The sequence below is a fragment of the Melospiza georgiana genome, chromosome 8 (assembly GCF_028018845.1).
Source record: "Melospiza georgiana isolate bMelGeo1 chromosome 8, bMelGeo1.pri, whole genome shotgun sequence".
NCBI classification, from domain to species: domain Eukaryota; kingdom Metazoa; phylum Chordata; class Aves; order Passeriformes; family Passerellidae; genus Melospiza; species Melospiza georgiana.
Window position 1 is genome coordinate 23814615 of NC_080437.1, and position 27861 is coordinate 23842475.

General features: G+C 59.8%; 1 protein-coding gene across 2 annotated transcripts; it reads left to right on the top strand.

The window, feature by feature from the left end:
• Nucleotides 1-949: 949 nt before the first annotated feature.
• Nucleotides 950-26464, top strand: LDB1 (LIM domain binding 1). Of its 2 annotated transcripts, none has more exons than XM_058028864.1 (11): nt 950-1046; nt 20257-20359; nt 20942-20986; nt 21209-21284; nt 21515-21617; nt 21796-21968; nt 22200-22322; nt 22493-22576; nt 22882-23005; nt 23415-23563; nt 23927-26464. In XM_058028864.1, exons 1-11 carry the CDS (start codon nt 1022-1024, stop codon nt 24155-24157), a joined length of 1236 nt encoding a protein of 411 aa, XP_057884847.1. In that variant the 5' UTR covers nt 950-1021; the 3' UTR covers nt 24158-26464. The 2 variants fall into 2 exon arrangements, with proteins under 2 accessions (XP_057884847.1, XP_057884848.1); XM_058028865.1 differs by having other exon boundaries at nt 23415-23557.
• The last annotated feature ends 1397 nt before the right edge of the window (nt 26465-27861 follow it).

The window sequence follows — 27861 nt, forward strand, 5'->3', positions numbered from 1 at the left end:
GCCATCCCCTGCTGCACAAGGCACAGCAATCGCAGCTCACGCTCTGACTGTGCAAAGCGCTGCTGCGAACCCCCTTCTTTCCTGCCCTCCGGCCCTCTCTGCCCCCTTCCTTCCCACCCACAACCTCCACAGCGCCGTATCTTTCCCGTGCCCCGGGGCGGGGGACTGGCAAGGTCCCAAAAAGCACAAGCCTTCAGCAGGCTCCTCCATGCGGAACAGCCGCGGCGTCCTCTACTCGTCCCCACGGCCTCCCAGGTGGAAACCCCAACAAGCTGCCCTGAGACACCCGGGGCGCTCATCGGCCACCCCGGGCGTGGGTCCCTGAGCACTCGTCCCTCCGCTTGAGTCCCCCTCAGGCCCTGGGAAGAGCAGCCCCGGCCGGGGGGGACGGAAGCCTCAGCCCTGCGCTGCCCCCGGGAGCCCCGCAGCCCTGAGAACCCTCACCCACACACGGGGCTCTGGGGAGAGCGCTACCCCCGCTCCGACGGCCGCAAACCCCAGGGGGCAGCGCCGAGAGCCTCCTCAGAGCGGAGGGGGGAGCCTTCGTCCTTCCCTTCGTGTCCTCCCTCACGGACCCCCCGGTCACACACCGGGATCCCCCCGCCCCTCACAGCGAGGGGGGAATGGAGGGGGGGGCGCGTGCGTGCGAGCGGGGCAGCGGCGGCAGCGACGAGCCGGGGGGTGCGCGCACGCACGCAACACGCACGCGCTCGCGGCGGGGGGGAAACGGGACGCCCCGCGCACGCGCAGAGGCGCCCCCACCCGCCCGCCGCCGGCGCAGCCGCCCCCGCCCCCGCTCCCGCTCCACCGCCGCGGCCCCCGCCCCGACCGCCCCCGCCGCCGCTGCTCCTGCTGCCGCTGCCGCCGCTGCTCCGCCGATTCGCGGCGCGCCCGCCCGCCAGCCTCTGGCCGCGGCGCTACCCGCCGCCCGCCGCGCCGGAGCCCGCGGCGCGCCGCCCATGCGAGACCCCCGCGGCCCGGGCAGCGCGCAGCGACCCCCGGCCGGGCCAGGCATGTGAAGATGTCAGTGGGCTGTGCATGCCCTGGTGAGTGCGCGGCGGCGGGGCGGGGGCTGCCCCTCGGGCTGGGTCCCCGCGGCATCGGGCTGGGTGGGGAGCTGGGGGCCACCTACGGGGTGGGCGCCCCAGTGGTGTCGGGGTCTGGCTGTGGGGCTGGGGTCCCCTAAGAATGGGCGCTGGTGTCCGGCTGTGGGGCTGGGGTCCCCACTGCATTGATGTTGCTGTCCTGCTTTGGGGCTGAGATCTCCAGCTACGGGACTGGGGTCTCTATGGCGTTGGTGTTGTGGTCTCCGTGGCATTGGTGTTGGGGTCTCCGTGGCATTAATGCTGGGATCTCTGAAGGCATTGGTGGTGGAGTCCAGCTATGGGGATGGTCTCTATGGTATTGGTCCCTGGTACTGCATGGCATTAGTGCTGGGATCTTGCTGTGGGGCTGAGGTCTTCACAGTGTTGGTGCTGGGTCTCCATGGCATTGGTGCTGGCATCTGCCGCTGGTGCTGGGGTCTCTGTGGCCTTGGTGCTGGGGTTTGGTTATGGGGCTGGGTTCCTGGGGCATGGCTGCTGGGAGCTGACTACAACACAGGGGGCTTTTCAGTGTAGATGCTGAGGTTTGGTCATAGTGCTGGTGCTGGGGATAAGCTATGGGTGTCAGCAAGGTGTGGACACTGGAGTCCTAGTCACTATGGTGTGGCTATTGGGTCCAGCCATGGGGGTGAGGTCCCCATGGTACGGGCTGTTGGAATCCAGCTGAAGGTCTGGAGTCCCTAGAGCGTGGACACTTGGGTCTGACTGTGGGATTGGAGCCCCATGGTTATGGGTGCTACGATGTGGTTGTGAGGCTAGGACTCTATGGCATAGGTGCTGGGGTTCCTATGGCATGGATCCTGAGATCTGTTGGACTAAGAGATCTGGGACCCAAGAGCACATGGGTGCTGGTACCAGCCTGGAAATGGGACCCCACTGGCAGAGTGCTGCAGGGGCATTGGGCAGGCATGCAGGTGGCACTGTGAAGAGTGACCCCAAAGTACCCCTGTGGCCAGAGCAATAGGTCTGTGGGGTGCCACAGCTCCCCGTGTAGGTGTGAGGCATGGTGTCCCTGCAGAGGCTTGCCAGTGCTGCGGGTGGACGTGGATGCTGTACGGCCCCCCACCATGGCCATTGTGGGGTGTCTGCTGGAGAGCTTGTTCCTAATTCTGGAGCCTGCGGGCTGGCAAGGCTGCCGGACTACATAGGAGGTGTGATGAGTTGGTGAGGTCTCAGCACCTGGGAGGGTGCTGCCGCAGGGATACTCATCTGCACGCCTGGGCTTGGGGGCAGGTTTGGGGCAGCTGGCCTGGCTGCATCGCCTGCTGCTGCGTGCCGAACGTTGCTGTGTCAGGAACAAGGCAAGGCAGGGGTCCCGGAGGGCTGCTGGAACCTTGTCCAGCACCAGGTCCCTGTAGCGCTGGCCAGCCAGACAGGGAGCCAAGTTTGGGGGGCCCTGGGGAGAAGGTTCTGCCATTTCCCTGGGCATCTGGCACATGGGTTCCCTGTGAGGGAACAGCGGGGATGGTCCTGAGTTCCCGTGGCAGCATCCCTGTGGTCCCGAGAGAGCCTCCTGCTAGGCCAGGAGCCCATGCTGGGGGGCTGCTGGAGGCAGTGGGGCGCTGTGACAGCACACGGTCCCCGTGCCTCCCCCGGCGCCGCCTCTGCCCAGGGGTCTGCAGCTGGATGAGCGGGGTGGGGAAGGGGTGCCCCTGCGCGGCGGCCCCCCGCCCCTGCGCTGCCTGCGCCTCGCCGCCGTGTTTCTATGAAGCCAGGCGGCCCCTTCCCCCATCCTCCTCCTCCTCCTCCATCTCCCACTGGAAGCTGCCAGAGCGCTGCTTCCTCAAGCAGAAAGTCACGTGAACCTCCCTGCGAGCCAGGCCGAGCAGCCACAGCACCCGCCCCGCAGGCACCCCGCACCGGGGCACGGCACCCTCCGACACCCGCAGCCTTGGCGGGGCTCCCGCCGCGGCGGGGCAAAGGCCGTGCGACGGCCAACGGGGGGCCCTTCGTATTCCCCGGGAGCTGGCCCCACGCCACTGGGAATGTCATCGGCATGTTCGTGGATGCAAAGAGGGGGGTCCTCCCTCGGTGCGGTGATAGGGAGCCGTGGGGTCAGCCCTCACCTGGGAGTATCCCTGTGAATGGCTTCATGTGTTGTGTCCCCCCCGTGCCGCCCCTGCCCGCTGCCCCAGGGCAGGGAGGACACGAGGCTGCTGTGCGGTGTTGCCGTGCAATGTCCATGTGCCCCCCGCGTCTTCCCCCGCTGGGGCTGGGTGGCACGCCGAGAGCCTGCGCCCCCCTCCCCCTTCCCCTCCCCGGACTGTTTATCGGAATATAGAAAAAACAAGCTCTGCCGCTGGCCTCCCGCCAGCCAGAAACATTTAATGAGCCGCTCTGCCCAGGCTGCTCTTCAGGGCTGCATTAACTTGGAGGAGTTTCCTGCTTGGGAGCTGCTGCCGGGGGGGGGGGTTTGGCTGCCCCCCTTCCAAGTTGTGCCCTCCCAGAGGGATAATGTACTCCTTGCTATCCCTGGGGGTGCCTCCTGCCCCACTGCAGCTCCTCTTGCACCCCTCCGGAGATGTTTCCCTGCTCCTTTCTTCCCCTCTGCAAGAGCTTTGGAGCAGGGAGTCTGCTCAGCTGGGAGGCTGGTGCACTCTTGTCCCCGAGGATAGCGGGGAGCTGCTGGGGCAAGTGGAGGCCTGAGGGGGGCTTTGCCCCCCACCTCACATATGGAGAGGTGAGCAGCAAGAGCGTAATGGGCTCAGAGAGGAGGTGGCAGCGGCTGGGGCAGCAGCTGGCTGGTGCTGGTGCCGGTGGTGCTGTGCCCAGGGCTGCTTGGAGCAGGGCCGGCAGACAGGTCTTGGCATCCAGACCCCAGCGGGGCCCTGACCCCTGGGGCCACCTCTCACTCTCCCAGCATGCTCTGCACTTTACTCCTTAATTATTTTTATTATTATCATTGTTTTTCCCCCTGTAGTGATGGTGTCAGTGCAGGGGGGGAGGAGGGAAGCAAAGCAGAGTAGAGCTGTTCTCCCTCCCTGCGGGGCTGGCTCCAGCTTCATGGCAGGGATGGCAACTTTCCCAAGGTCAGCACCTTCCCTGGGACACCTTGCAGAGAACTAGCCTGTGCACGCCTATGGCTGGAGGGAGAGCTTTCCAGGGCACATGCTTTGGGTCCCGGCATGGACACGTCCAGCCAGGGCCACGGCCCGTTGCCGTATCCCTCCCTTCTGCCGAGCTGGCGCCGTGCATCCCCCACTGTCACGAGGCCGAGCTGTGCCACATGCCTTCTGCGACAGATGCGCTGGGAAAGGGATGGCAGCGAGCGGGCTGAGTGCCGCGGCGGGGGGGCAGGCAGCCCTGACCTCTGTGCGCTCTGGCTCCCAAACAGCCCCGGGGTGCCTGGCACCTTGGGGTGCCCCGGGCCTGCTGGGGAGGAGGGGAGCAGTAGGGGTTCCGAGGCCTCGTTGTGCATATTGGTGCGCTCTAATCCAGGCTTTCTTCACGTTACCAGTGATGTTTGGATGAAACGTGTTACTTGCCCTGTCCCCCTCAGCAACACAGTGCCTGGCACTGATACCGTGTGTGCTGCATTGCCTGCACACTTCTGGCATGCTGTAGCAAAGTTGTGATGGGTTTGTGGCTGTCTGGTGCTCAGTGAGGGGATTCCTCAGGGGTCCTGTTGTTGGTGTGAGGCACCATCACAGCACTCCTTGGGGCCATTGTGAGCTCACCCGGGATTTGCCTGGAGAATCCTGCATGGGTTAGTGCCACACCAATGCCAGCCGGTTCTGCACCGTGTGTTTGCACTGGGCCTCAGGTTTATTCCAGGAATGTTATTACCTGCTCGGCACAAACTGCTGTGAAAGCTGCTCCCCTGGGAGTGAGGGGATGCCCCTGGGGGATGGGGCCTCCAGGGCAGGGAGGTACCTTGTGGCCCGGAATGCACTGGCCAGGTGGCTGTGTGCCCCCGGCAGGGCAGGAGCCGAAGCAGCTCAAGTGTCCCCTGCCCATCCCTTTTGGGTCAGATCACTGGATTTCATGCCACCCTCTCCTCCCCTAATCTGCTCTGAGATTCTCCCGCCATATCCATGTTGCTAGAACACGTGAGGCATGAGTCTGCTCTGCATGGTGTTCCAGAAGCATGCTGGGACACTTGGGAGCATGGTGCCCATGCACAACAACTGTTGGTGTGTCCTGGTGCCCCAGCTGCACTATCAGCGAGAGCTCCCAGCTCTGTGCAGGGTGACACTGGGCCCTGGGGCTGCTGTTGTGCACAGTGTGGGTGCACCCCTGGGCCTGGGAGCAGTGGGTGTGGGGACAGCTCCCCGGCTGGTGGGTGCAGGCAGGATGGGGCTGGGTGACCGTTATCAGCTGCCCGCAGGCTGCGGCTGCGGTTTCCTGCCGGTGCCGGGGGGAGGGTGCTGGGGAGCAGGCAGGGCTGCCAGGGGGCTCCTGTGCCCCACCTGGAGCGGGGATACTGGCAGTAGTCTGCCCTTCTCGCAGGATCTCTGCTGGGCACGGTTGGGGTGGCTGCAGCAGGGGTGATGCTTTGCAGGTTTTTGGGAGGTTCACTGCTGCGTGCTCATGGGAGTGTGGGAAAGTGGGCTGTGCACCATTGTTGGATGTCTCTTTTGAGCAGGAGTGCTGGTGGAGCTCAGGAGTCTCTAAAGCTGTCAGACCAGCCTCCCAGTGCAGCCCACCCCCTTCTCTCCTGGGCAGGTCATGGATGGGGATGAACGTTAAACCCGAGGTGTAATCTCCGTTGTGGCAGGCGCTGGCCCCTGTCCAGCCCTGACCCGCCCTGCCCGCAGGGCGACTGATAACACCCTGCCCACACCCCTCTGCTGCCACTTCCTTTGGGGGGCCCTGTGGCATGTAGCTTCAGCCCCGCTTTTGCAGGGTGTCTCTCTGCCCCGGCTTTGTAGAACCCACAGTCAGGTAGCAGAGCTTACCCTGCACCAAGGTGACGGTGCCTGTGCCCCAGGATGGACCTGTGGCTGAGAGGGTGGCACGCAGGGGGTGGGAGGGCCCCTGCTTTCTGCAGGAGCAGCAGCCTCAGGCCCTCTACTACACACCAAGGGACAGGTGTTGTGTATGCAGCCAGGTTTCTGCAGTACAGCTCAGGTGGCTGTACATAGTGATTGCAGCTCAAGCCAAGCTGGGACATTGGTGGTGTTGGCTGGACCATTCTACACCAGCCAGTTGTACCAAACTCTGCTCTGCTATGTGCATTCTCCTCCAACCGAGGTCTTGTGCAGCCTGGGGGTCTGCCCTCCAGGGCAGAGGTTGCCCCTGCATGCTCTGAATAGCTGCAGGGTGGTGGGTGCCAGCTTGTGCCTACACCAGCTCTTGCCTCTCTACTAGGAGCCCATGGCAGCTCATGGCGTTGCAGGCATGCAACTCTGCTGGGCATGGGGCAGGTCCAGGCACCCCGACCTGCCTGCTTCGACTGGCCCAGGGCGGGCCCGGGGTGAGCCCGGGGCAGCTGCGGGCAGGGGCAGGCCAGAGCACGGCAGTGGGAGCTCTCTCCCTGCTGGGGATGGCAACACAGAGCTGCCGGAGGAGCTGATGTGGTGCGGCATTGCGTGGAGCTGGGAATGGGGGTGCTGCATGGGTACGGGGAGTGCCAGGCTGCCAGAAGTCCTTGCAGAGGGGCATTTCCCTGCTGAGGCTGGGGAGATGTCCTTATGCTCCTCCCAGCTTGGTGCCCCTGCCAAATCCTTTGGGCAGCCACGGCATGCCGTCGTCGCTGCCAGCGCGTGCGCAGCAGGAGGCTTGGACGGTGGCAGGGTTCCCCCCAGAACCCCAGGCTGCCCCCGGGTGGCATAGATGGGGCTCTATGTCAATCCCTACAGAAACTGGACCTGGAGCTGTGGGAGCTGCCATCACCATCCCACCGTGGCTGTGTCCCTGCTTGGCCTAGCTGGTGGGGAGGAGGCAGCTGCTAACAGGAAGGACACGCATGTTAGCAACAAAAACACGGCAGTGAGAGGAAGCAGAAGCAATGCATTATTGATGGAGCTATTTGATGCTGCTATATTCGGAGAGCTGCTCCGGAGTGTTCAGCAGCACCGTGTAGGGGGGTGGCAGGGGGTGGGCTTAGCTGCTGGAGTTACCTGCTTCGAGTCAACCATGTACAGCCGTGGCCCTGTAAGATGTCCCTTACCTTCTCCCAGGGGAGCTTCTACTGTGGGAGGGCACAGTGACATGTGTGTACCAGGAGGGATGGCAGCCTTAGTTGGGGGGGTTTGGTGGGTGGCAGCTCCTAGCTGTGTAAATCTCTTATGGATGCCAAGGGTCCTCTGTGGCTTGGGAGACAAGAGTGGAGGAAATGCAGGGGGAACAGTGGGACAGAGACCAGGATGCTCTCTGACCAGAGCTGAGTTCCTGTAGTTGCAGGGCTGGGTGTTGAGGATTCTGCTTTGGTTGTCTTTGAAGCAGCAGTGCCTGTCCCTTGTTGGTCTTCTTGAGGGACAGAGGGCAGGCACAGGATTCTGAAGCTGTGCAGCCATGCTGCAAGTCACCCCCTCCCTGCTGTGGGTTCCCAGGCCAGGAAAGGGGCTGTAAAACGAGCCATTCTTGTAACATGAGAGAATCCACCTGGAGGCTCTGGAGGAGCCTTAAAACCCTGCAGCTCTGGCAGGCTGGCCCCGGGCTTCTGCAGAGGAACTGGGGCTCACTGCTGTGGGTGGCTATGCTGGGGCTGAGCTCTTGCAGGACGTGCATTGCAATGTCTCAGGGACGGTGCAGGAACACTGTGGGGCATTTCTCTGTGCTGGTGCCATGGGGAAACCCCATTCTAGCAGGATGTGCCAAAGCTTGCTTGTGGACTGCACCTTCCCCTTGGAGCCTTTGGGCAGCCCAGTGGTGCTGAGGGTGACCCATGACACCAGAACCAGGTGTGATGTGAGGGTGGACACCCCATGTGAACCTCATGCACTCTGGGGTTCTGCACCCCTCTGTAACCTTTCTCCACATCCTCTTGTTTTGGAGAGGATAGTGCATGCACTCGGTTGCTGCTTGTCCACTGCTCCCATATTCAGATTGATTTCTCTTTCCCATGCAGGATGCTCAAGATGTGGCCCTGTAACTTCTCATCCTGCTCTGGCAGCTTTTTCCCAGCCCCTTGGCTTTATTTCTGTCTCTGGGTGTCTGGAAGTGGTTCTGGCTTCGAAGGGTTAATCCCAGGAGCCCCCAGGATCTGCTGCCTGCCTGGCATGACTCACCATGTAGTTTCCAGCCTCCCCCAAACCTCCTCTGGAGAGATGGATCTGTGGCTTCTCCAGCCAAAAACAGGGGCCCCTCCTGCTCCAGAACTCCCTTTTTATCTGGTCATGCATAGCTTTAGGGAGGAAAGAAGCCCCTCCTTGAGAAACAGGGAAACAAAGCATATTTCTGTTTGAAGGATGGTAGGATTTGCAGGGTTGGCTCCTGTGTTCTGGAAAGGGGGGGCTCCAGGATGCATGCTGTGCTGCAGGCTGCATCTGCATGTGTGCAATGGTGCCCAGGTCTGGCTGCTCTTTGGACAAGTCTGTGAGGTTTGGAAGTGCCTGGCCAGTCCATCTCCCGGTACAGGCTGTGCTGTTTGCAGAGCTAGCAGATTTTTATTATTATTTTTTATGTAAGCGCGTGCCCACATCCCTGCTCTAGGCCTGCTCTTGCCAGGGCCTCGGCCGGGAGTCGGTGTGAGCATGCCCTGCCTCCTGCCCTGCTCGCCTGGGATCCCTCAGGCACACTGCAGGCACACTGAGCCATGGCCACAGGGATCAGAGACACCTGGGCATCCCCTGGCTACCCCGGTCCCCACCAGGCTCTTCCCATCCGTTTCCCTGTGCTCACTCCTGCTCTCGCGCTGCTGCCAGCTCCCTGGGCTGAGACCTGTACCAGGTGTTGGGTCAGGGCTGCACTTTGCGGAGACCAGGCAGGCATGGGGCCCTTGCTAGGGGGAGAGTGGAGGCTGTGATCTGGGGGATGTAGTGCCCTAGCACAAAAACTGGGTAGCCCTGTGCTCCGCTCACATGAGTGCTTGGTGAGGAGGGGGCTCCCCCACACCGTTGCTGCCACACACGCTTCCCAGCTGCATCCCAGCCCTTCTGCTCTCCATCCAGCATCTATTTAATTATTAACTCGGCTATAACCATAAACAGCTGGGGCTGCTGCAGCCACGTGGACCAGTCCAGCGCTGTCGTCAGAGCTGAGCAGGGACACGTGAGCAGTCCCGGAGGGCTGCTGAGCCCCGGGATAAATTGCTCCAGGCATGTTTGCTGTGGATGCACGGGGCCTGGGGATGAATGGGGGCTGCTCTCTGATCCCCTGGCCACGGCACTGGTGCCAGGAGTCTCTAATATGGGGACAAAATGACCCTTTTTTCACTGTTTTGCAGTATTTTGCAGTAGCAGCATGGTGTTCAGTGCTGGTGGGTGGTTGTGCCTTGTGTGTCTTTGTGCCTGGAGTGGGAATGGGGTGCGGGTGGACTGCGTTTAATGGCAGTCTTGGCCAGGAGAGCTGTGCCATCCCGTAGCTGTCACCAGCATTACAGCCAGAACTTTTTTTGGCCTAATGATGGTGGGGGTCAGCATGCTGCAGCCCCATCTCACCCAGTGCCACAAGATTTGGGCTGGCAGGAAGACACGGCAGTGAAGGGCTGGCATGCTGGGGCACTCACAGCATCCCTGTGTCCAGTTATCAAGGCACTGAGAGCATGGGTACCTCCAGCTGCATGTGCCTTTCACAGAGTAGGGTGTCACAGAGGTTTTAGGTTTACAGTGAATTGTTTTCTCTGTAAATCTGGGGTTTACAAAGAGTTTTAGTCTATTTAGCCATGTGGCTGTGGAAAATGATGCTTCCAGGGTAGCCTGCAAGAGGAAGGGGAAATCATGGTGGTGCAATGTGGAGCAGGACAGGGTTGGAGCCTACTCAGCCGATGAGTGTGGGGGACAGGAGTGAGGGATGCTGCCTGTCCCTCTGCAGTGCTGGTCCCAGACAGCCACATCCTTGGGGAGCAGGGAGCTGCCCCCACTCTTCAGGTGCAAGGCTTTGGGTGTGCACAAGCACGGAGGGGAGGAAGCCCCCAAAACCTCATGGATGAGGATTTGCACCAGCCCTTTCTGCTCTGTTCGGTGGAGGGGGGAAGCGAGTGTGCTTGGCAGGATCCAACTGGTTGTACCTGCATTACCCCAGGGCTCGGGGAGGGGATGAGGAGCGGGCCCGGCCCTGCAAGCAGGGGGATGTGGGAGGGTGTGCATGCCCCAGGCACGGGTGCACACCCAGCCGGGCTGTGCCGGGAGGCCTTTGGGAAGGCATGCGAGTGCATGCCAGCCCATCGGCCTGAACAGCAGCGCAAGTGTGCAGGGTGAGCTGTACCAGCACACACACGTGTGTGTCTGTGTGTGTGTGCGTGCACTGAGATCCTGGGCTTGCCGGCTGGCAGCAGAGGTCTGTGCCAGTCTGACTTGCCAGGGCAGGAGAAGCTGCAAAGGGCAGATGTGGGGCAGAAGGGGAATGGGAAAAATGGATATTTTTTTTATAACGGAAATTTTCATAATGGATTTTTTTCTAAAATCTTCTAACTGGAAGAGGTTGCAGTTTTATCAAGGAAGGGAGACCCTGGGGGTATGATGGCAATTGCAAACTGGAGCATTTTATTTTTCATTCCCCCTCCCAAACAAACCGGTTGTATTTTTCTTTTCTCGTCTGAAACTGAGAGAAAGGGAAACAAGTTTCAAAAAGAAAAAAAATCCTGAAAAAACTTCAGACACCCCGAAACCAAGCTAGGGAGAAGGTCTATTTTTATTCAAACTTTCGCAGTAGGGAAAGAATCCCTGCCCCGGCTGGTGCCGGGCTCCTCAGCGGGACGCGGCTCCCTGATCCCCATCCCGGGGAGTGCCTGTACCGGCACCGGGCCGGGGGGGGACAGCTCTCCGGGGACCCCCTTTCGGGCGTCACCGCTGGCCCGTGGGCCCCCGGGCGGCGCGGGGCGGGGGAGCCGGTGCGGGGGGAGCGGGCCCCGCTGCCGCCGCCGCCGCAGCCATTGTGGTCCCGGCCGCGGCGCAGACAAAGGAAGCGCCCCCGCCCCGCCCCGCGCCCCGCCCGCCCCGCCCCGCGGCGGCCCCGCGCCGCCCGCCCGCCGCCGCCGCGCCGCCGCCGGACCCCCGCCCGCCGCCGCGCCGTGAGTCACCCCGCCCCCCCGCGCCCCCCTGCCCCCCCGCGGAAGTTTCCCGGTCCCCCCCACCCCGGTGGCGGCCCCGCTCGGGCGGCGGAGGTGAGGGCCGGGGTCCCGCCTGCGCCGCCCCCGCGTCTGCGAAGTTGTGCGCGGCCGCACCGCGCCGCCGCTCCCCACCGGGGCCCCGTACGGCCCGGGGTCCCCGCGGCAGCCCCCTGCCCGCTCTCTGTTCCCCCTGTTCCTCGGCTCTCCCTGTCCTCAGCTCCTCTCTCCTTCCTCGGTTTCCCTCTCCATCCTTACCCAGTTCTCCCGTTCCTCATCCCTCCCCAGCTGCTCAGTGCATCCTTGGCCCCTCAGCTCGTTCCCTCCCCTCTAGCTCCCATGTGTGGCCTCCCCTTCGCTGCCTGTGGTGTTCCTCCCCTCCCCTGGCTCCCCTTTCTTTCCACCACGTATTGGCTTTTGGAGCGGCACCCCCAGCCTGGTGGGGTGCTGCCAGCGGCCCCCATGCCCTGCCGTGCCCTGCTCCATCCCAGCCCGCATCTCCCTTTGTTCTTCTCCGGGTTCCTTCCCCTTCCGAAGCCCCTTGACAGCTGCCCCACGCCCTCCTGCTCCCCCTGCCTTTGCTGTCACGGGGTTCACGGGGCCAGTGCCCGGCTCTTGGGGCTGCTCGCCTGCCGCACCTCACTGCTTGCTGTAACTTCATCCTGGCTCGCAGCTCACAGGGTCCCGCCAGCCTCCCACGGGTGCAAGGGGAATAAAAGGTCCAAGAGGTGCAAACACATGAGGGCCACACATTTTTCAGAAGCTGCCTTGCTGGGGGTCCAGGCTCAGGGGGCCGTGGGCATAGGGGGCTCATTCTCCCTGGCAGACAAAGCACTGGCTTTACCTGGGCCAGCCAGAAGTGGGGACCAAGCTGAGGGTGAGCACAGCATCCTCGGGAGTGGGGAAGCCTCATCAACTCCAGGAGTCAGCATGCATGCCAGAGCTGTGGAGGGGTGTCTTAGCTTGGCGGGTGTTTTCCTCGAGCCCCTTTGGTAGAGCCTGCTGTGGTAGGCTGCCCTCATCTCGGGTGTCTGGCCTGGTAGTCCCTGCCAGCCCGCCCGCTAGGGATGGGTGATAAGCACTCCTGGGGCTCCCTTGGCTTGGGCAGCCCCAATCCCATCCCTGCAGCCTTAGCTGGCAGGCACCAAGGCAGGAACCTGCTGAGCAACTCCTGTCCCTAGCCAAAGCCAGTGCCGCAGCAGGAGCCAAAACCAGAGGTGTCACCTGCTCTCAGGGTGAGGTGTGAGTAAAGGGGTGCAAGGCTGTGGGGTCTGACAGGGAGTCACCTTCTGGGGGCACACAGTGTGCGCTTAGCCCACACTGCAAACTGTCACCTGCTTTCTTCTCACCAGGAGAAGGAAGTGAGCCTGCTCGAGGCTGGGCCGGGCAGTTGTGAGAGCAAACACCCCTTCCCAGGGGCTTCCCAGTTGTTCTCCACGTGCTTTCAGTAGCACCTTGTCTGACAGTTTTGCAGCGACTCCTCCAGTGCTGGTCAGGTATCAACTCTTACTGCTTCTGTTGCAAGTATGAGTAAATATCAGTGTCCTTGTTCCTTTAGGTATTGGAGTGTTCTCATTGTGGGGGAAGTTAAGGTTTGAACTGAATATGGTCTTTCCACTCCCTGTAGAAATCCCAGGTTTGTGATCTCAGAACCCCTTAAAGAGTGAGTACTGCTGAGCAGAATGACATAAAGTTGTGTTGCCTCAAAGTGGAAAACTTGTGATCCAAGTGGGACAGGCTGGTGCTGGAAGGTTTAGTGGCACAAAGGTTTTGCTGCCTTTTGGTGACTTTTCTCCTCACCGGGAGCAGGTCACAATCCATGTAAGATAGGAAAAGGGCAGTGAAAAGCCACAGAAGTTCAGTTGAGGCAAAGGTCCCCCAGTCTGGGGACCTGGAACCTCTTTCAGCTTCTTTTCAGAGAGCAGCGATAGCTGCAGGCCCTGAGCTTGCCCAGCTCCTCAGGATGCAGGAGCAGAGGATGATATGGACCAGTCCAGCCCCAGGACTCCATTCCTGTTCCATGGCTGGTAGGGTGGCAGCAGTGCTTGGCCCAGAGTGGTCTCTATCAGTGTGCCCTCTTTCATGTGCTTGCAGCTCTGCACTGGTGTGAGCTTGACATGTCCATTAACAAGACAAACTTGAAGTGCTCTGTGGTGGCAGAGCAAGACAGCGCTTCTCGTGGTCCTCTCCCTTGGAAAAACTCCCATCCTCTGGGTGATCTGGGGACTGAGTGCTGCTGCTGTTGTTTGCTCTGTGTGTGTGTTTGTGGGTTGTCACGCTTGCCGCAGTGAGGTTTTGCTGCCCCGTGGGTTGCTGTTGTGTTGGGTGGAGTTGTAACCAGGGATGCTGGGGTAAGAGGGTTTCCCTGGGGCTGGGTTCCTCGTGCCTTCAGGACCACTGGGCAGGTGTGCTTGACCCTACCCTTTTGTTTCCTGGGGTTTTGGCCCCGTCCTGCTGGTTGTCCAAAGGCCTGACACCAGTGGCAACACTTGCGGCCTGTTCAGAGGTGGGAGTCCTGCAACCACTGCATTTGCCCTGTCCCCAGTGCTACCGGCAGCCTGCCTGTCCCTTGTTCAGCAACTCCCATGTTGCCTTTGAACCAAGCACTGAGAGGAGAGAAGTTCTGCCTGAGCAGGAGGGCAGAGACTTGCCCTGGCAGCTCGAAGAAGCAATGGAGGTGCTTTGTGAGCTGCACTAAGAAGGTTCCTGCCATGCTCGCACTGTCCCCTCCTCTCCATGGGCATCTGTGAGCGCTCCAGACCTTGTGGCAGGCACTGCACACCAGCGCCATGGTTTGCCCCTGGGCGCACGCTGCCCCAGCGAGGCCAGCTGGATCCTCGCCGCGGGAGTTATCCAGCTTTTTTCCCCCCTCCGGAGCGGGCGTCTGGCCGGCTGCCAGGGCTGCGGGGCTCCACCTAGGAGGCAACATGGAGCAAGGCGGCCGGCGGCGGCAGGGCCGCGTCTCCGGAGACTACGCGTCCCAGCGTGCAGCTCTCGGCGCCTGGCAGCGCGGGGAGCGAGGGGAGCGGTGCATCCCGGGATCGCGGGTCTCCATGCGCCACGTGGGGCTGGCAGCCTCCTGCGCTCCGAGGCGGCGGCGCCGGGGGTCCTGCCGGCCGGGGCATCGCTGCGCGTCCCCCGCTCTCAGTGTACGCACAGACCTCGGCCTCTTGCTGTCCCTTCCCTGCAGCGTGGCTCTCGGCTCCAGCTCGCCTGGGCAAATCTTGTCTCTGTGGAGGGCTGCCCTGAGCAGCAAGCTCACAATACCATGCAGAGCTGTGTAGTTTTGCTCCACCGTGTGCGTGGCAGGCAGCTGTGAGCGGGGATGTTGGCTTCATGTTCTTTCATGTTCTGCAGGGCCATCGGCATGGTTAGCTATAACTGAATTATTCTGTGTTGCCACAGAGCCTGGAAAATCTTTGATGATGAAAATCCTTGTTTGTCGGGAGGCTTTTATTCTAGGTATGCTGACAGGGGTTTTTTTCCAGCCCCATGGTTCCCACACGACATTGTTTGCCAGTGCTGCACCGATGCGTGCTGTAGGTGGGATGTGAGAGTGGCAGGGCCCCTGGGTGAAGGGGTCTGGGAGACAGGGAAAGTGTCTGAAAATTTGAAAGGTGCATTTCTGAGGCTGAAACCGACAGTGTTTGATTATGGATCATCTTTGAGACAGTGAACTGAAAGGAGTAATTAGGGACAGTGGGATATTTCCCTGAGAGTTGCAGGAAATGACTGCCTCGTGGTAAGTTGATAGTAGTGGAGCTGAAACTGGGTTATCTGTGGGATTGCATCTGGGGCTTGCAGCCGTGAACGTGATTCAATTTTCTGGCTGTTTTGCAATTGGCAGGGTGTGCTTTTCTCCCTTTTTCCCTCCTGGAGAATTCCCTGTCTATGTGTCTGAATCATCTGAGGAAGAAAATTGGAAAGGGGAGACTCCTCCTGTCCCTAGACACTGCAGGAGACCCTGAACCCTGGCAGAGCTGGGGCTGTGGGACTGCGCTGAGCCCTGACCTGTAAATCCACATCCCGGACAGGTTCTCCTCACCTGATGCTTTCAGATAACACTGCTTTGCTGCCTACATCAGGATTGTCACTTTGTAATAGTTAGCTGCAGGTAATTGTCCCTTCTCTGTCTGTCCCCCTAAATTTGTGACCCTTTGTGCAGAGAAGAGCACCCTTGGGTTCAGATGCTTTGTGTGCTGCTGTGGGGGATTTTTGCACTAATATTGCAGGATTTGACCTGGGGCTGGAACACCATGCACGTGGTGTGGTGTGCGCAGGGAGGCAGCTTGTGGTCCAGATAAGCTCTGTGGATGGCTCAGATGTGCAGCATGGGAAAAGAGAGAGAGCAATCCCTGCATGCAGGTGGCGATGCAGGTTTTGCCTTGGGACAGGTCAGGGCTAGGCAATGTCCTGGCTGGGGTCAGCCTCTGGATGCCACTGAGTCTGTGGCACATGGTCTCCTCCAAAAGTGGTATCTCCTCTTCCCTGGAAAGCCCAGCCTCGTGGGAGCTTCAGCTTCACCGGTTGTGCATTTTTAAAGCAAATGGGGTTTCTGCAAATTGATATTGTCACTGATAATGTCTCAGGCCATGTCTTGGTGGGTTCCACCTGGGCTTCTGTGGGCTTAACAACAGCGTTGGAGTTTGCAACTGGCCTCTCCCAGTCCCCTCTATTCCAAAGAAAAGGAGAAAGAAGAGTGAAGGCAAGCTTGTGGGGGCAGACCATGGTCTGCTCCATGTGCCTCTGCCTGTCTCAGTCACTCTGAATACTTCGTGTTTGCCTCCCAGCCCTGCCAACTTCCCGGACAGCAGGCACTGTCACTGGGCAAAACCACGTGAATTCTTTGAGATGCTGCCCTGCACCCAGTCCCAGATACCACCCTCATGCCAGCGGTACTGGCCTGGGAAGATGTATTCCTTCCCCTATCAGGGCGCCCACACCCCATCGAGGCAGCCGTGCGAAACAATGCCGCTATTTACACTTTAAAGCCTCGTTAGGCAGCACGGAAGCAGGCACAGAGCATTCCGGGAAGCACCAGCCCGGCTGGCCTCTTCTTCCCGGGCTGCTGGGAGGAGCAGGACACTCCCCGGCTGAGCTGTAACCCTGCAGCCCCTTTCAAGCCCCACTTTTTCATTTTTTTCATCATTTATGTTTTTAGCCTCTGCCTTCTTGGTGAGCTTTGCTGCTTACACAGAGAGCACACTGGCTGCCCAGATAGAGGTGGCTCCTGTCTGGTGGGGGGCACTGATTCCTGCCAGCAGTCACAGGTATAGGAGGAGCAAGATGATGCTGCTTTGCCTTTGTCCTCAGCAGTTCTTTGCTCTTTGATGGTGAACTGCAGTTATGGGAGTTCAGGCAGGGCTTTTCTCCCTGCTTTCCATGTCCCCTGCCCAGGCAGGTAGCTCCAAGGTGCTGGTCTTGGCTCGCAGTACCCTGCTGTCTCCTGGCTGTGTTGGCTCTGTGAGGTGTCCACTGTGCTTTTGGTGCCTTGGGAAATCTGATGTTCCCCAGCTCTGTGAGCTTGGCTAGGATGTGAATCATTCCTGCTCCAGCAAACCCACCGGACAGTGCACCAGAAGGGCTGCTAGTTCTCAGGTAGGAGCAGCAGAGGAGAAGGCATGTGGAGGGTTGGGCAGTGCTGGGCTGTACGTGAGTCACGGGCAGAGCACCTGCCTTCTGTTCCCTGGGCGGGTGCCCACCTGGAGCTGTTGACTTGCCCACGCTTTTGTGGCAGGTCTGTGGACCTGGACTCGGCCAAGGATGCTGAGCTGTGAGATCCCTTCCCGGGGCTCCCTTCTGCACCTCCACGCTGAGAAGGAGCCATGGAGCCTCCCTCCCACCTGGCCACGAGCACTGTGCTGTTTGCCCAGACCTGCCTGGGCCGGTAGCTCACCAGCTGCAGCGTCAGCCTGATTTTTTCCCTTGCTGACTGTTTTTGTGTCGCTGGGCCAGCACCTGTGAGCAGCCGCAGGAAGCATCTCCTGTTGCCTCATGTTCCACATGGGCATTGCGTGCTCAGCCACCAGGCAGCATCCCTGTTTGCACCAAGCCTGCCTGCATCACCAGGCCTGCCCAGGTCCTGTGCTCAGAGCAGGAGGCAGAGCAGGGGCAGGCAGAAACAGCAGCTTGGACCAGGTGCTTGGGACAGGCCACATCTGTGTTTCTGTGTCACTGCACCTGGCTGGACAGGGCTTGCAGGCAGCTGGGGCAGTGTGAACAAAATAGGTGGTGATGGAAGGATGTCCTGGACCAGGCAGCATGGCCTATGTGTGGGTAAAAGTTGGTGTTCCTGCTGCTGTAAAGTAATTGTGTTACTTCATGTAATGTGTGTAGTGTGTCTAATAGTGAATGTAGAATTTGGAAAGCTTGTATCAAATCCTAAGGCTGTTAGTGTTATTTCAAACCACTGAATCCAGTGACATATTTTACGCTGCAGTAAAAATAATACTTAGTCAGGATGCCAGTCTTGCTGAGATCACATAACAGGCTTCTCTCTGCTCCTGTAGATCTGGCACAGGTCACTCAGAGCTCCAAAAGCAGGGTGTCTCCATATTAACCTACTGGGAAAGGCCCAGGATGGAAATGGAGGCTTGGGTAGAAGTGATGGCTTGGCTTGTCTTCTGTCCCGTCTCCAGCAGCAGGGAGCTAGGGAAGAGCGTGAGAAGCACAATGGATGGAGAGTGATGAGTCTCCCTGGTCTCACCACCCCAGGAGACCTTCCTGCACCCTGAAAAACAAGATAGGGACTGAGGATAGCAAAAAGCCTTGGGAATTTAGTTTTCCCATGTCTCATCAGTGAATAAAAACAAAGACTTGAAGGATGAGACCTGCTGGGTCTGATTTTTTTCTGCCCCTCAGGACATGATGACCAGAAACAAGCAGTGCATCAGCCGCTGCTGTCTCTGCCTAATAAATTGGTTTGTTTTCAACAGAAGTTTGGGAATTTTGGGAAGTTTCCTATGTGCTGAACATGCTTCAGCATCATGTTGTATAACAACAGAATGGAGGAAATAGAAAAGCTGTGTTTCTAGTACAGTTTGGGGTGAATTATTGTCTGTTATGCACAAATTGCTGTAGATAAAGCAGAAAGCAAAAATTCCTCTGCAGCAGCAACTGACTAGCCCTGAACTCGCTATTAAAAATTGTTTTATCTATGAAAACATTCAGTAAGAGCAAGGGGCCGACATTGTTAGCAGCCATATGAGAAATTGTGCCATGTCCCACTTATCCTCACTGCAGGCGGGCAGGAGTGGGAACAGTGAGCCACGGCTGAGTGGCTGGGCTGGCTCCAGCCCCACAGCACTGGTAGATCCTGGTGAGTGCTGGAGAGAGGCTGGCTTCAGCTGCTGTGGGAAACGTGGTGAAAAGGCCCCAAGAAAATCAAGAAGTAAAACACCTATTTCCCGCATTGCAAGTTGGATTTAATGCTCGGGAGGGTGACCCCTTCCATTTTTGACCAGCCCTTGCTAGCAGTGTGTGCAATCCCTGTGACTGCTGACTTGGGGTCCCAGACGGCTGGGCAGGGGCGAAGGTGATGCCTTGGTTATTCACCTCTGTTGGCTAATGAGCTCTTTGTTGCAACAAGCTGGACATCTTGAGTCCTTGTGCTGGTGGCACTGCTTTCCTTGACTCTGGTGCTCTTTACTCCCCTGCCGTATCCATCACAGTCGAGCTGCTGCTCCGATGCTGTCCCAGCACCCTTCTGCACAGCGTGGCCGTGGAGCCCGGGGGGCAGTGGTGTCTGGCACCTCTGGGACGCCGGGTTGGCTTTCTGCAGTACCGGGTGGCAGTCCTGGCGGCTGGTGGGCGTTGGGAAGTGCCTGTCGGAGGGCTGTGTGCGGGCGGGAACCGATGGGGATCCCGCCTTGGCCCCGGCCGCCGCAGTAGCCCGGCACGGCACGGCACGGCCGGCTCCGGGGCCGCGCCTGCGGCGGGACGGGGCAGACGTGTCTGTGCTCGGCAGGGCCGGCTGAGCCGGTGGAGCCGGAGCTGCCTGGCAGCTCGCCCACTGCTGCGCCCATCCAGGTCAGCCCGTCTGCCCGCCTGCCTGCCGGCAGGGAGGGAGCCGCGTGCCTCAGCAGCGTCCTGGCGCGGCGTGCCGGGTCCTGCCGGCCCCGCGGGGCTCGGGAGCGCTGCTGGCAGCCGCTGCTGCCGGGAACTGCCCTTGTGTGCCAGTGGGCTGGGGAGTGTGGGAGCCCCTGACTGCCCCTAAGGAGCCTGGATGGGGCTGGCTCTGCCCACCATACCTGGTGTCTCCTATTGGCAGGTCTGGGCGCCCCCAGGTTGCTTTCAGGATGTGTGCTGGTTTCACACATCGTGTGCTCTGTTGCAGACCCCATCACACCCCATGCCCCTCTCTGGGCTCTTTGTCCTTTGCCCTGGTGGGCAGTGAGGCTTTGGGGTGGTTTGATCGCAGCTGGGGGCTGGCGTATGGGATCTGTCTGTCCGCCTGGATCCGGGTGGCCACTGGCCTGCCTGAGCGGCAGATGGTGGCTGCCTGGGGACCCGCCATCCATCCCTCTGGGCAATTATTCACCCGTCACCATGACGATAGAAAGGTCAGCGGAAAGATCCTGTGTGATTCCCGGGTGGGTCGGTCAGTGGGATTAGGAGCAGTGTGGGAGGGAGGGCTGTGGCCCAGCCCCTCTTCAGGCTCACCAGCTGGAGTGTCCCCCTCGGGCACATCCCCAGAGCCCAGCCAGCTGAGAACTGACAAACTTTGGGTACTGGTGAGAAACCCTTGGGATGTGGTTGGGCCCCTCTGGCTGCTGATCCTGAGAGCTCAGCCTTGACCCTGTAAGTTCCATCCTGCACAGGGGAGGCCTGGAGCTGTGTGTGGGATGAAGGGAGTAGGCTGACATCTGGGGGGAAGCAGAGGAGGGATGGGGCTGTGCTGATGGAGTGCATCCTTCTGCCTCCTCCTCCTCCTCCTCGCAGCAGCAGTGTGTCTCTCCTCGCAGGGTGCCCCGACTGACTCAGGTCCCCTCTCTCTCTCTCCAGGCTGTTCCTCTAAGTCATTCAAGCTGTACTCGCCAAAGGAGCCCCCGAACGGCAACGCCTTCCCCCCCTTCCACCCAGGCACCATGCTGGATCGAGATGTGGGGTGAGCTGGGGCCCAGGGAGGGGTCTGCAACATTGAGGACACTGCAGTTTGCACCCCAGGGTCTGTCTCTGTGTTGTGCTTCCCAGCAGCAGACAGAGACTGCAGTGCATGGGGTTCAGTTAGCACAAGAGCAGAGGGAATTGGAGCAGGCACAGGTGTTAGTGGTTGAGAATGAGTGCTATTTGGAATGAAGGAAGCTTCCAGGTCTTGAGCTCTGTCAGGCCAAGCCCATTGCCTGATCAAGCCCCTGGAGTGACAGGGAGCCCTCCCAGCTCCTGCCAAAACAGCCCCTTCTTCAATGTCTGTCCTGCCTGGCACTAGTCAATACTGCAGAGGAGCTGGGTATGTCCCCAAGGAGCAGTTGGCTAGGTCTCAGGGGTGGAGGAGCCAATGCTGTGGGATCAGAGCCCAGTTTTGGGCTACAGCTCGCCCCATGGGGCTATCAAATATTGGCAGCCAGAGTACAGTCTGCACTGTGGGGAGTCACTCAGCTCCAGTGAGTCTGACTGCCTGCTGTAGCCAGGGAATGAGCAGGGAGATCCCTGCTAGCACTGACATGCCTGCATCTCTTTCCACTGCTAGACCTACTCCTATGTACCCACCAACGTACCTGGAGCCTGGAATCGGGTAAGCATGGGGGGCTGGTGTGGACCCTGCCTGGGGGGAGCTCATACCTGTGGTGGGGGTGCCTCAGCATGGCCAGCATGCTGTCTGGCTGGGGCTTTTGGGAGGATTGCTCAGACTCTGCCAGCCCTGGAGGGGCTCTGTGTGTTCCCCCTGTGGGCCCAGGGCCCCTCCACAGCCTGTGGCTGCCTTCCCCTCTGATGGCTTGCTGTGCTCTCTGGGCAGGAGGCACACGCCGTACGGGAACCAGACCGACTACAGGATATTTGAGCTCAACAAGCGGCTGCAGAACTGGACAGAGGTAGGCAGCTGGGAGGGTGAGGGTTGGCCAGGGCAGTATTTCAGTAGTGGGGACCCCCACCACCTTCTCCCACATGTGGCCATGGGACAGGGCTTGTCACCCCCGTCTCCAAGCACTCAGCTTGGTGCACAGTCTTCCCTGGGTTGAGCACATGGCTGCTGTGCCAGGCAGCCAGTGTCTGTCTGTCTTTCTCTCCTCCCTATAACTTAGCATCTCTCTGCTATCCCCAGGAATGTGACAATCTGTGGTGGGATGCCTTTACCACAGAGTTCTTTGAGGATGACGCCATGTTAACAATCACTTTCTGCTTGGAGGATGGACCAAAGAGATACAGTGAGTACCAGCTTGAGCCCTCCTTCCTAGGGGCATTGCCCTTCAGCAGGAGACAGTGTGTGCTATGGGGGATGTGGGTAGCATGTCAGAGCTTAGCTATTTCCAGCCAGAAGGTATGGGGGGACCCTCTTCATGTACATTCCTTACTGACCTTATTTTCCTCTTTCTCCTGCTGCAGCGATTGGCCGGACTCTGATTCCCCGTTACTTCCGCAGCATCTTTGAAGGGGGAGCCACAGAGCTGTACTACGTGCTCAAGCACCCCAAGGAATCCTTCCACAACAATTTTGTCTCGCTGGACTGTGACCAGTGCACCATGGTCACCCAGCACGGCAAGCCCATGTTCACCCAGGTACTGCCAGCACCCGCAGCTTCTGCTGCCCTCCTGCCTTGGTTTTTTGTGCCCTCTTGGTGGCTGCAGTCCCACGGGGCTGTGCATTTTGGGCTCATGGGAATGGATTCTGCGAGAGGCAGAGGCGAGCCACTGTGAGTGTGCTCCAGTGTGCAGCAGGGGGTTCCCAGGGGCTCTGGGCTGGGGGAAGCTGGGGCAGCCTGTGCCTGACCCTGTGCCCTGCCTGCCCAGGTGTGTGTGGAGGGGCGGCTCTACCTGGAGTTCATGTTTGATGACATGATGAGGATAAAGACGTGGCATTTCAGCATCCGCCAGCATCGAGAACTTATTCCCCGCAGCATCCTTGCCATGCATGTGAGTACAGCTCCAGGAGCTCCCCTGGGCATGGGCAACACTGGGCTGTGAGCTCCTCAGGCTGCCCTGCAGGTGGGGGACCTCAACTCAGTCCTGCATCACGGGCCAGGGCACGGGAGGGCTGTTCCCAGCCTGGAGGCAGCTGAGCCTTCTGTCCCTCTCATTCCTAGGCACAGGATCCCCAGATGCTGGACCAGTTATCCAAGAACATCACACGCTGTGGGCTCTCAAACTCCACACTCAACTACCTCCGAGTAAGTGTGCGAGAAGAGGGGGATTGCAGCTCTGCCACATCTTGTGCTCTCAGCTGCCTGATGCCTTGCTGCCCTGGGGCGTGTGGGTAGGCTGCAAGGCTGGCTTTGCAAAAGGGATCTTGCAGAGGCGCTGTAGAGAGCTATGGGGCAGTGGGTCTGCCAAATCCCAAAAACCCACGGCGTGACTTGGGTGATTGCAGCACAGACGTCTGCCTGTAGAGGTGTAGGGTTAGGGTTATGGGGTCTCCATTTGGCTGAGGCTCAGAGCACTGCAGTCTAACCCAGAGTCTCTCTGCTCTCTGCAGCTCTGTGTAATCCTAGAACCAATGCAGGAGCTCATGTCACGGCACAAGACCTACAGCCTCAGTCCCCGGGACTGCCTCAAGACTTGCCTCTTCCAGAAGTGGCAGCGGATGGTCGCTCCTCCCGGTGAGTCTCACACTGTCTGCTGGGACTGCCTGTCAGTGCAGGCTTCTCCCAGCCCCAGAGCTGTTCTTGACTTTGTTTCATAAGGCTGGGGGTGGTGAACCAGGCATTTGGCTTCTTTCTATGCTGGTCTGCCTTCCCAGTGGGGCAGAGCAGGGCTGCAGGCAGCCAGTGCTCCCTGCCTTGAGGCTGCCAGCTGCTTGTGGAAAGCAAAGCAGGGGTGGAAATGTTCCTGCCCCCTCACCTGTCCTCTGGTCTAGGAGGACAGCAGAGCTGTGGAGGTGAGGAGGGTGGTGATATTCCCTGGAGGGGGAATGTGTTCCTTGAAGAGGTAGGGTTTGCATAAAAGGGCCTGGGGGGCACCAGCTTCCTCTTGCTGGCACTGACCATGTATGTCTCCATCCTTCACCAGCCGAGCCAGCACGGCAGCAGCCCAGCAAGCGCCGGAAAAGGAAGATGTCAGGGGGCAGCACCATGAGCTCTGGTGGGGGAAACACCAACAACAGCAACAGCAAGAAGAAGAGCCCAGCCAGCACCTTTGCCCTGTCCAGTCAGGTACCTGTAAGCATCCCGTTTCCATTCTCTCTTCCTGCTCTGGGATGGAGGGGAGGGTTCCCTGCCCCTGCCCCTGGGAGCTGCTAGGGGGAGGCCCCCAGGGACTGCGTATCTGAGCCACCCCAGTTCTTCCCATGTGGTGGGGAAAAGAAGGAGGGGGTGTCCCAGCTGCCTTCCCCGAGTCCCTTTGCTCTCCTGCAAGGGAGTGAGGATGTGTTTGCCCCACTCAGTGCCCAAGCTCAGGTTCTGCAGTGGAGATGAGGAAGTGGCACTACAGCTGGGGAGAGGGGGCTGCGCTGATGAGAGGGGGGTCTAGCGGCCCAGGCTCCCCCCACCTCGATTATGTTTCGGGACCGTCTCCCCTTTCAGGATGTGATGGTGGTAGGCGAGCCCACGCTGATGGGGGGGGAGTTTGGGGACGAGGACGAGCGCCTCATCACCCGGCTGGAGAACACGCAGTTTGACGCCGCCAACGGCATCGATGACGAGGACAGCTTCAACAACTCGCCGGCGCTGGGGGCCAACAGCCCCTGGAACAGCAAACCGCCCTCCAGCCAGGAGAGCAAGTCAGAGAACCCCACGTCACAGGCGTCGCAGTAACGGCCCCCCCGCCGCCCCGTGGACTCAGTCCCAACCAATCTACCTGTACATTTGCAACGGAGAGTGACTGGGAAGCGGCGAGGTACCGGGGGCGGATCAGTGCCGCGTGAACGATGGGGCGCACACCGGGCAGGCAGCCCCCAGCGTCACCCCCGCCGCCTCCCCGCACCCCACGCCCGCCTCCCCGACGGACCCCAGGGCAGGGTGGGTTTCCGGGGCCGTAGCTTCATTACTCCCCCTCCGCTCTTCTTTTCTGCTTCTTGCCCAGAGAGCTTCTCATCCCTGTCCCAACATGCCCAACCCCTCCCTGCCGAGCGAGGGGGAATTAGTGGGGAGGTGTTGGCAGCAGCTGGCGTTACCGGATGCCATGTGTTGGGGTCTGGCACAGCGCAGAGACCCTCCTCCTCCCTGGGCCCTGTGGTTGGTGTTTGCTGAGCAGCCACTTGCAGTGGGGTTGCACATCCCCTGTCCAAGGTGGGGCTGGTTGGGAGGGGCAGCGATGGAAAGCCTTCCCTGTGCCTCGGGCTCTGCCACGGAGCTTCCTTGTGCCAGGGTCAGATCCTGCAGTGCTGGGATGGTGTTGAGGATAGGGCCCTGTCGCATTTTCCCACTCTCCTGCACCTTCCCCTTCCCCTCGCTCCCCAGAGCGAGGGCGCAGCACAGCCATGGGGGGACTCTTGTATATAGGAAGTGCGTGGTGGGGGGCTGGAGGGCACGGAGGACCCGCGGCTCTGCTGGAGCAGCCGGTGCCCTTGTTCCCTGCCTGCAGCCCCTGTGTTCCCCTCCACCCTGCGTGAGTCTGCCTGGGGCCTCTTTGCAACCCCTGGCTCCTGGTACCTCCTACTTTTGTCTTTTTTTAAGAAAACAAAAATAATATTATTAAATTGTAAGTTTAAAAAAGAGAAAGAAAAAAAAAATGGAAAAATACCCCCTCAGCCCCCTTGCCCATTCCCCCCTCCTGTCCTGAACCCTTTTACCCTGTCCTGACTTTTGTACAGGCTTCTTCTCTTGGAAGTCTCATTTTATATCCAGTTCGGAGAGCTTCAAACCAAGGAGAGACTTTGCAGACTTCCTTTCTAATCCCTCCAGAGGCCCGGGGGGGCAGCCCCCCCACCTCTCTTCTCAATGTAAATCTTGTGTGCTGTTGTCCCTGCTCCCCCCTCGGGTTCGTGTACCTCGTGCTTGTACATTTCCGCGCTGTAGACAGTGTGTACGATACTGTTCTTTCAATGTGTTATCACTAGAGCAGGTGCCTCCATTGATGTTAGGGGAAACGATGAGAAAAATAATAATTTTTGGGGTTTTTTTTTTGGTTTAAAAAAAAAAAAAGAGAAAAAAAATAATCCCTTCCAAGGCTTTTTCCAAGGAGAAGATGGGAGGTGCCGGGGGAGGGTGTTTGTGCTAACTAACCAGTTCACCCCAGCAGCCTTGGAGTGGGGTTTTGGGGGAAGGTGGGAGTCTGGGCTGCCTGTGGGAACACCCTGGCATGCCCCATGGTGGGGTTGCAGCAAGTGCTGCTGTGGGAGGGGACTGCCCTAGTGGGGGTATAAGTGTGTGTGAGAGTGTGTGTGCGAGAGGTCTGTGTGTCTGTCTGCGTGCGTAAGGGAGCCTGGGGCAGGCAGAGCAGCCCTGAAGCTTGGGGGAGTGAGGGGTGCACTCCATTCTCTCTGTCAGACACCCCCAGTTCCCTGCTGGGGATCCCACAGTCTGTGTCCCACTGCTCCATGGGGCTTGGGGCTGGCAGGTGTCACTGAGGGCCTGCCTGTGCCAGGGCTCTGGCTGCTGCAGGGGTGCTACTAGCACTCACTCCATGCTTTGCCCACTCCTGGGTGAGACTGCAGGAGGTTGCTGAGGTGGGGTGGGGGTCACCCTGTGTGTCCTCTCCTTCTGCTGTCCATGTGGTTGGGCAGGGAGACAGAGCCTTGAGTCAGCCCTGCCGTGATCTCAAGCTGAAGATCCCTGGAGAGATGCCTGTGTTGGCTCCTGGGCCCCTCCATGGGCAGGCTGGAGCTGGAGGGTTCAGCCCCGCAGACCCCCAGGCACAGGGGTCCCCACAGCCCCTTTACAGGCAGGAGTGGGAGCCCAGTGTGGCAGGGAGGGGGGCTCTGCATCACAGTTAAGGTACGATTCTCCATGCCATGCTGCACGGCTGCTGTGGAAGGTGCAGAGCCCTCACTGCCATGGGCACGCTGTAATGCCTTTTTGTTTCCTTTTTTTTTTTTTTTTTTTTTTTCCCTTCCTCCCCTCCATAGTTTGTGCCATTTATGAGTCATGTATGGTACCAATAAAATGACTTTTCGGTTTGAAGCTGTCCTGATCACTTACATCTGAGCATGGGAGCAGGCTGACGTGGGCAAGGCAGAGGGGAGTTGTCCCCTCATGTCCCTGGTACCCTGGCAGGGAGTGTGGGCACAGGGCTCACTGCGTTCCCTGGATGATGCTGGCCTGCCTCTGCCTGCTGGTTCCCAGGCACGCCACAGTCATGGCTGGCTCCCTGCCATGCCATGGAGAGCAGAAATCCCAGCAAGGGTAAGGTGCTGGGTTGCTGGGAAATGGCCCCAATCCCCCAGGCAGAGCAAACAAGCAGCTCGAGGCCTGCCAGGACACCAAGGTGATGGGCACGTTCCCTGGGGAGCAGTGGGGGCCCTGTAATCCTGCCTGGGAGCAGGGCAGGAGCAGCTCAGCAGCATGGAGGTGTCCTGGGGGGAGCAAAGGAGGGACAGGGGGCTATAACAACCTCCTTACAGAAGCTGGGGTGCCCTGTGCCAGTTTTATTATGAATAGGGGGGAAACCATGTTTGTAGAACAGGGCTGATGCAGCAGAGGGTGAGAGCAGGAAGGGCCTCTATCTTCAAAGCAGGAGCAGGGGTTGGGTTGACATCTGCAGTGAGGGATGTCACCAGGCTGTGACAGGGCTGAGGCTGGGCTGCTGCAGGACACAGGGGCTGTGGTAGGAGCTCATGGCTGGGCAGGGGAGGGCAGGGTGGCCCCGGTGAGCCCATGGTGTGGCACCCAGAGCTGAGGCATCAATAAATACCCTCGTTTCTGACATGCCCAAGCTCTGGCAGGCCTCAGTGGGATGCCCTGGATGGGAAGGGAGTGATGCCCTGCAGGATCAGATCCTGCCATCTGTGATGGATCCTCCGTATGCCTGGCTGGATCCTGCACATGCCCCCAAGAGCTGCTGGAGGGCCCCAAGGCAACACTTGGGGCCTGAGGTCGTGGCTAGAAAGCCCAAGGGTACCTGTGAAGCTCCCAAACCTCCTTCCCCCACATCAGCTCCAGTGCTGCGGGAAACTCACTAGCTGTTGGGGTGTTTTTTCCCCTTTTTTGTTGGGATATATCTGTGCCCTCTGCTGCTCTGCCCAGTGCCAGTGCTGTGCCAGAGGGTCTCACATGACACTGGCACCCAGCATGGGCCAGCCCAGGAAGAAAACCTGAAGCAGGGCTGCCCTCCTCCCTGGGCCACCTTCACCTAAGGTCACGGAGTGCAGTGGTGCCTGCTTGTGCCAAGGAAAGTTAAGCAGTAACTGGAGGTGGCCATGAGCAAGCCGTGGGTGCTGGAGAGGCAGGGAGCCCCCCAATGCAAAGGTCATGCAGGTACAGCTCACTCAGAGTCCCTGCTGGTCCTGTCCAAAAGCCCGGGGACACATGCAGGGGCACATGGCAGGGGCCAAGCACCGTGCTGGGGGCTCCACTACTTT

Bases quoted from the DNA above. Each gene is read 5' to 3' on its own strand.
- LDB1 (XM_058028864.1), top strand. From the start codon at position 1,022: ATGTCAGTGGGCTGTGCATGCCCTG. The intron at 1,047-20,256 runs GTGAGTGCGCGG...CTCTCTCTCCAG, and splicing joins AGTGGGCTGTGCATGCCCTG to GCTGTTCCTCTAAGTCATTC. The intron at 23,564-23,926 runs GTAAGCATCCCG...CTCCCCTTTCAG, and splicing joins CCCTGTCCAGTCAGGTACCT to GATGTGATGGTGGTAGGCGA.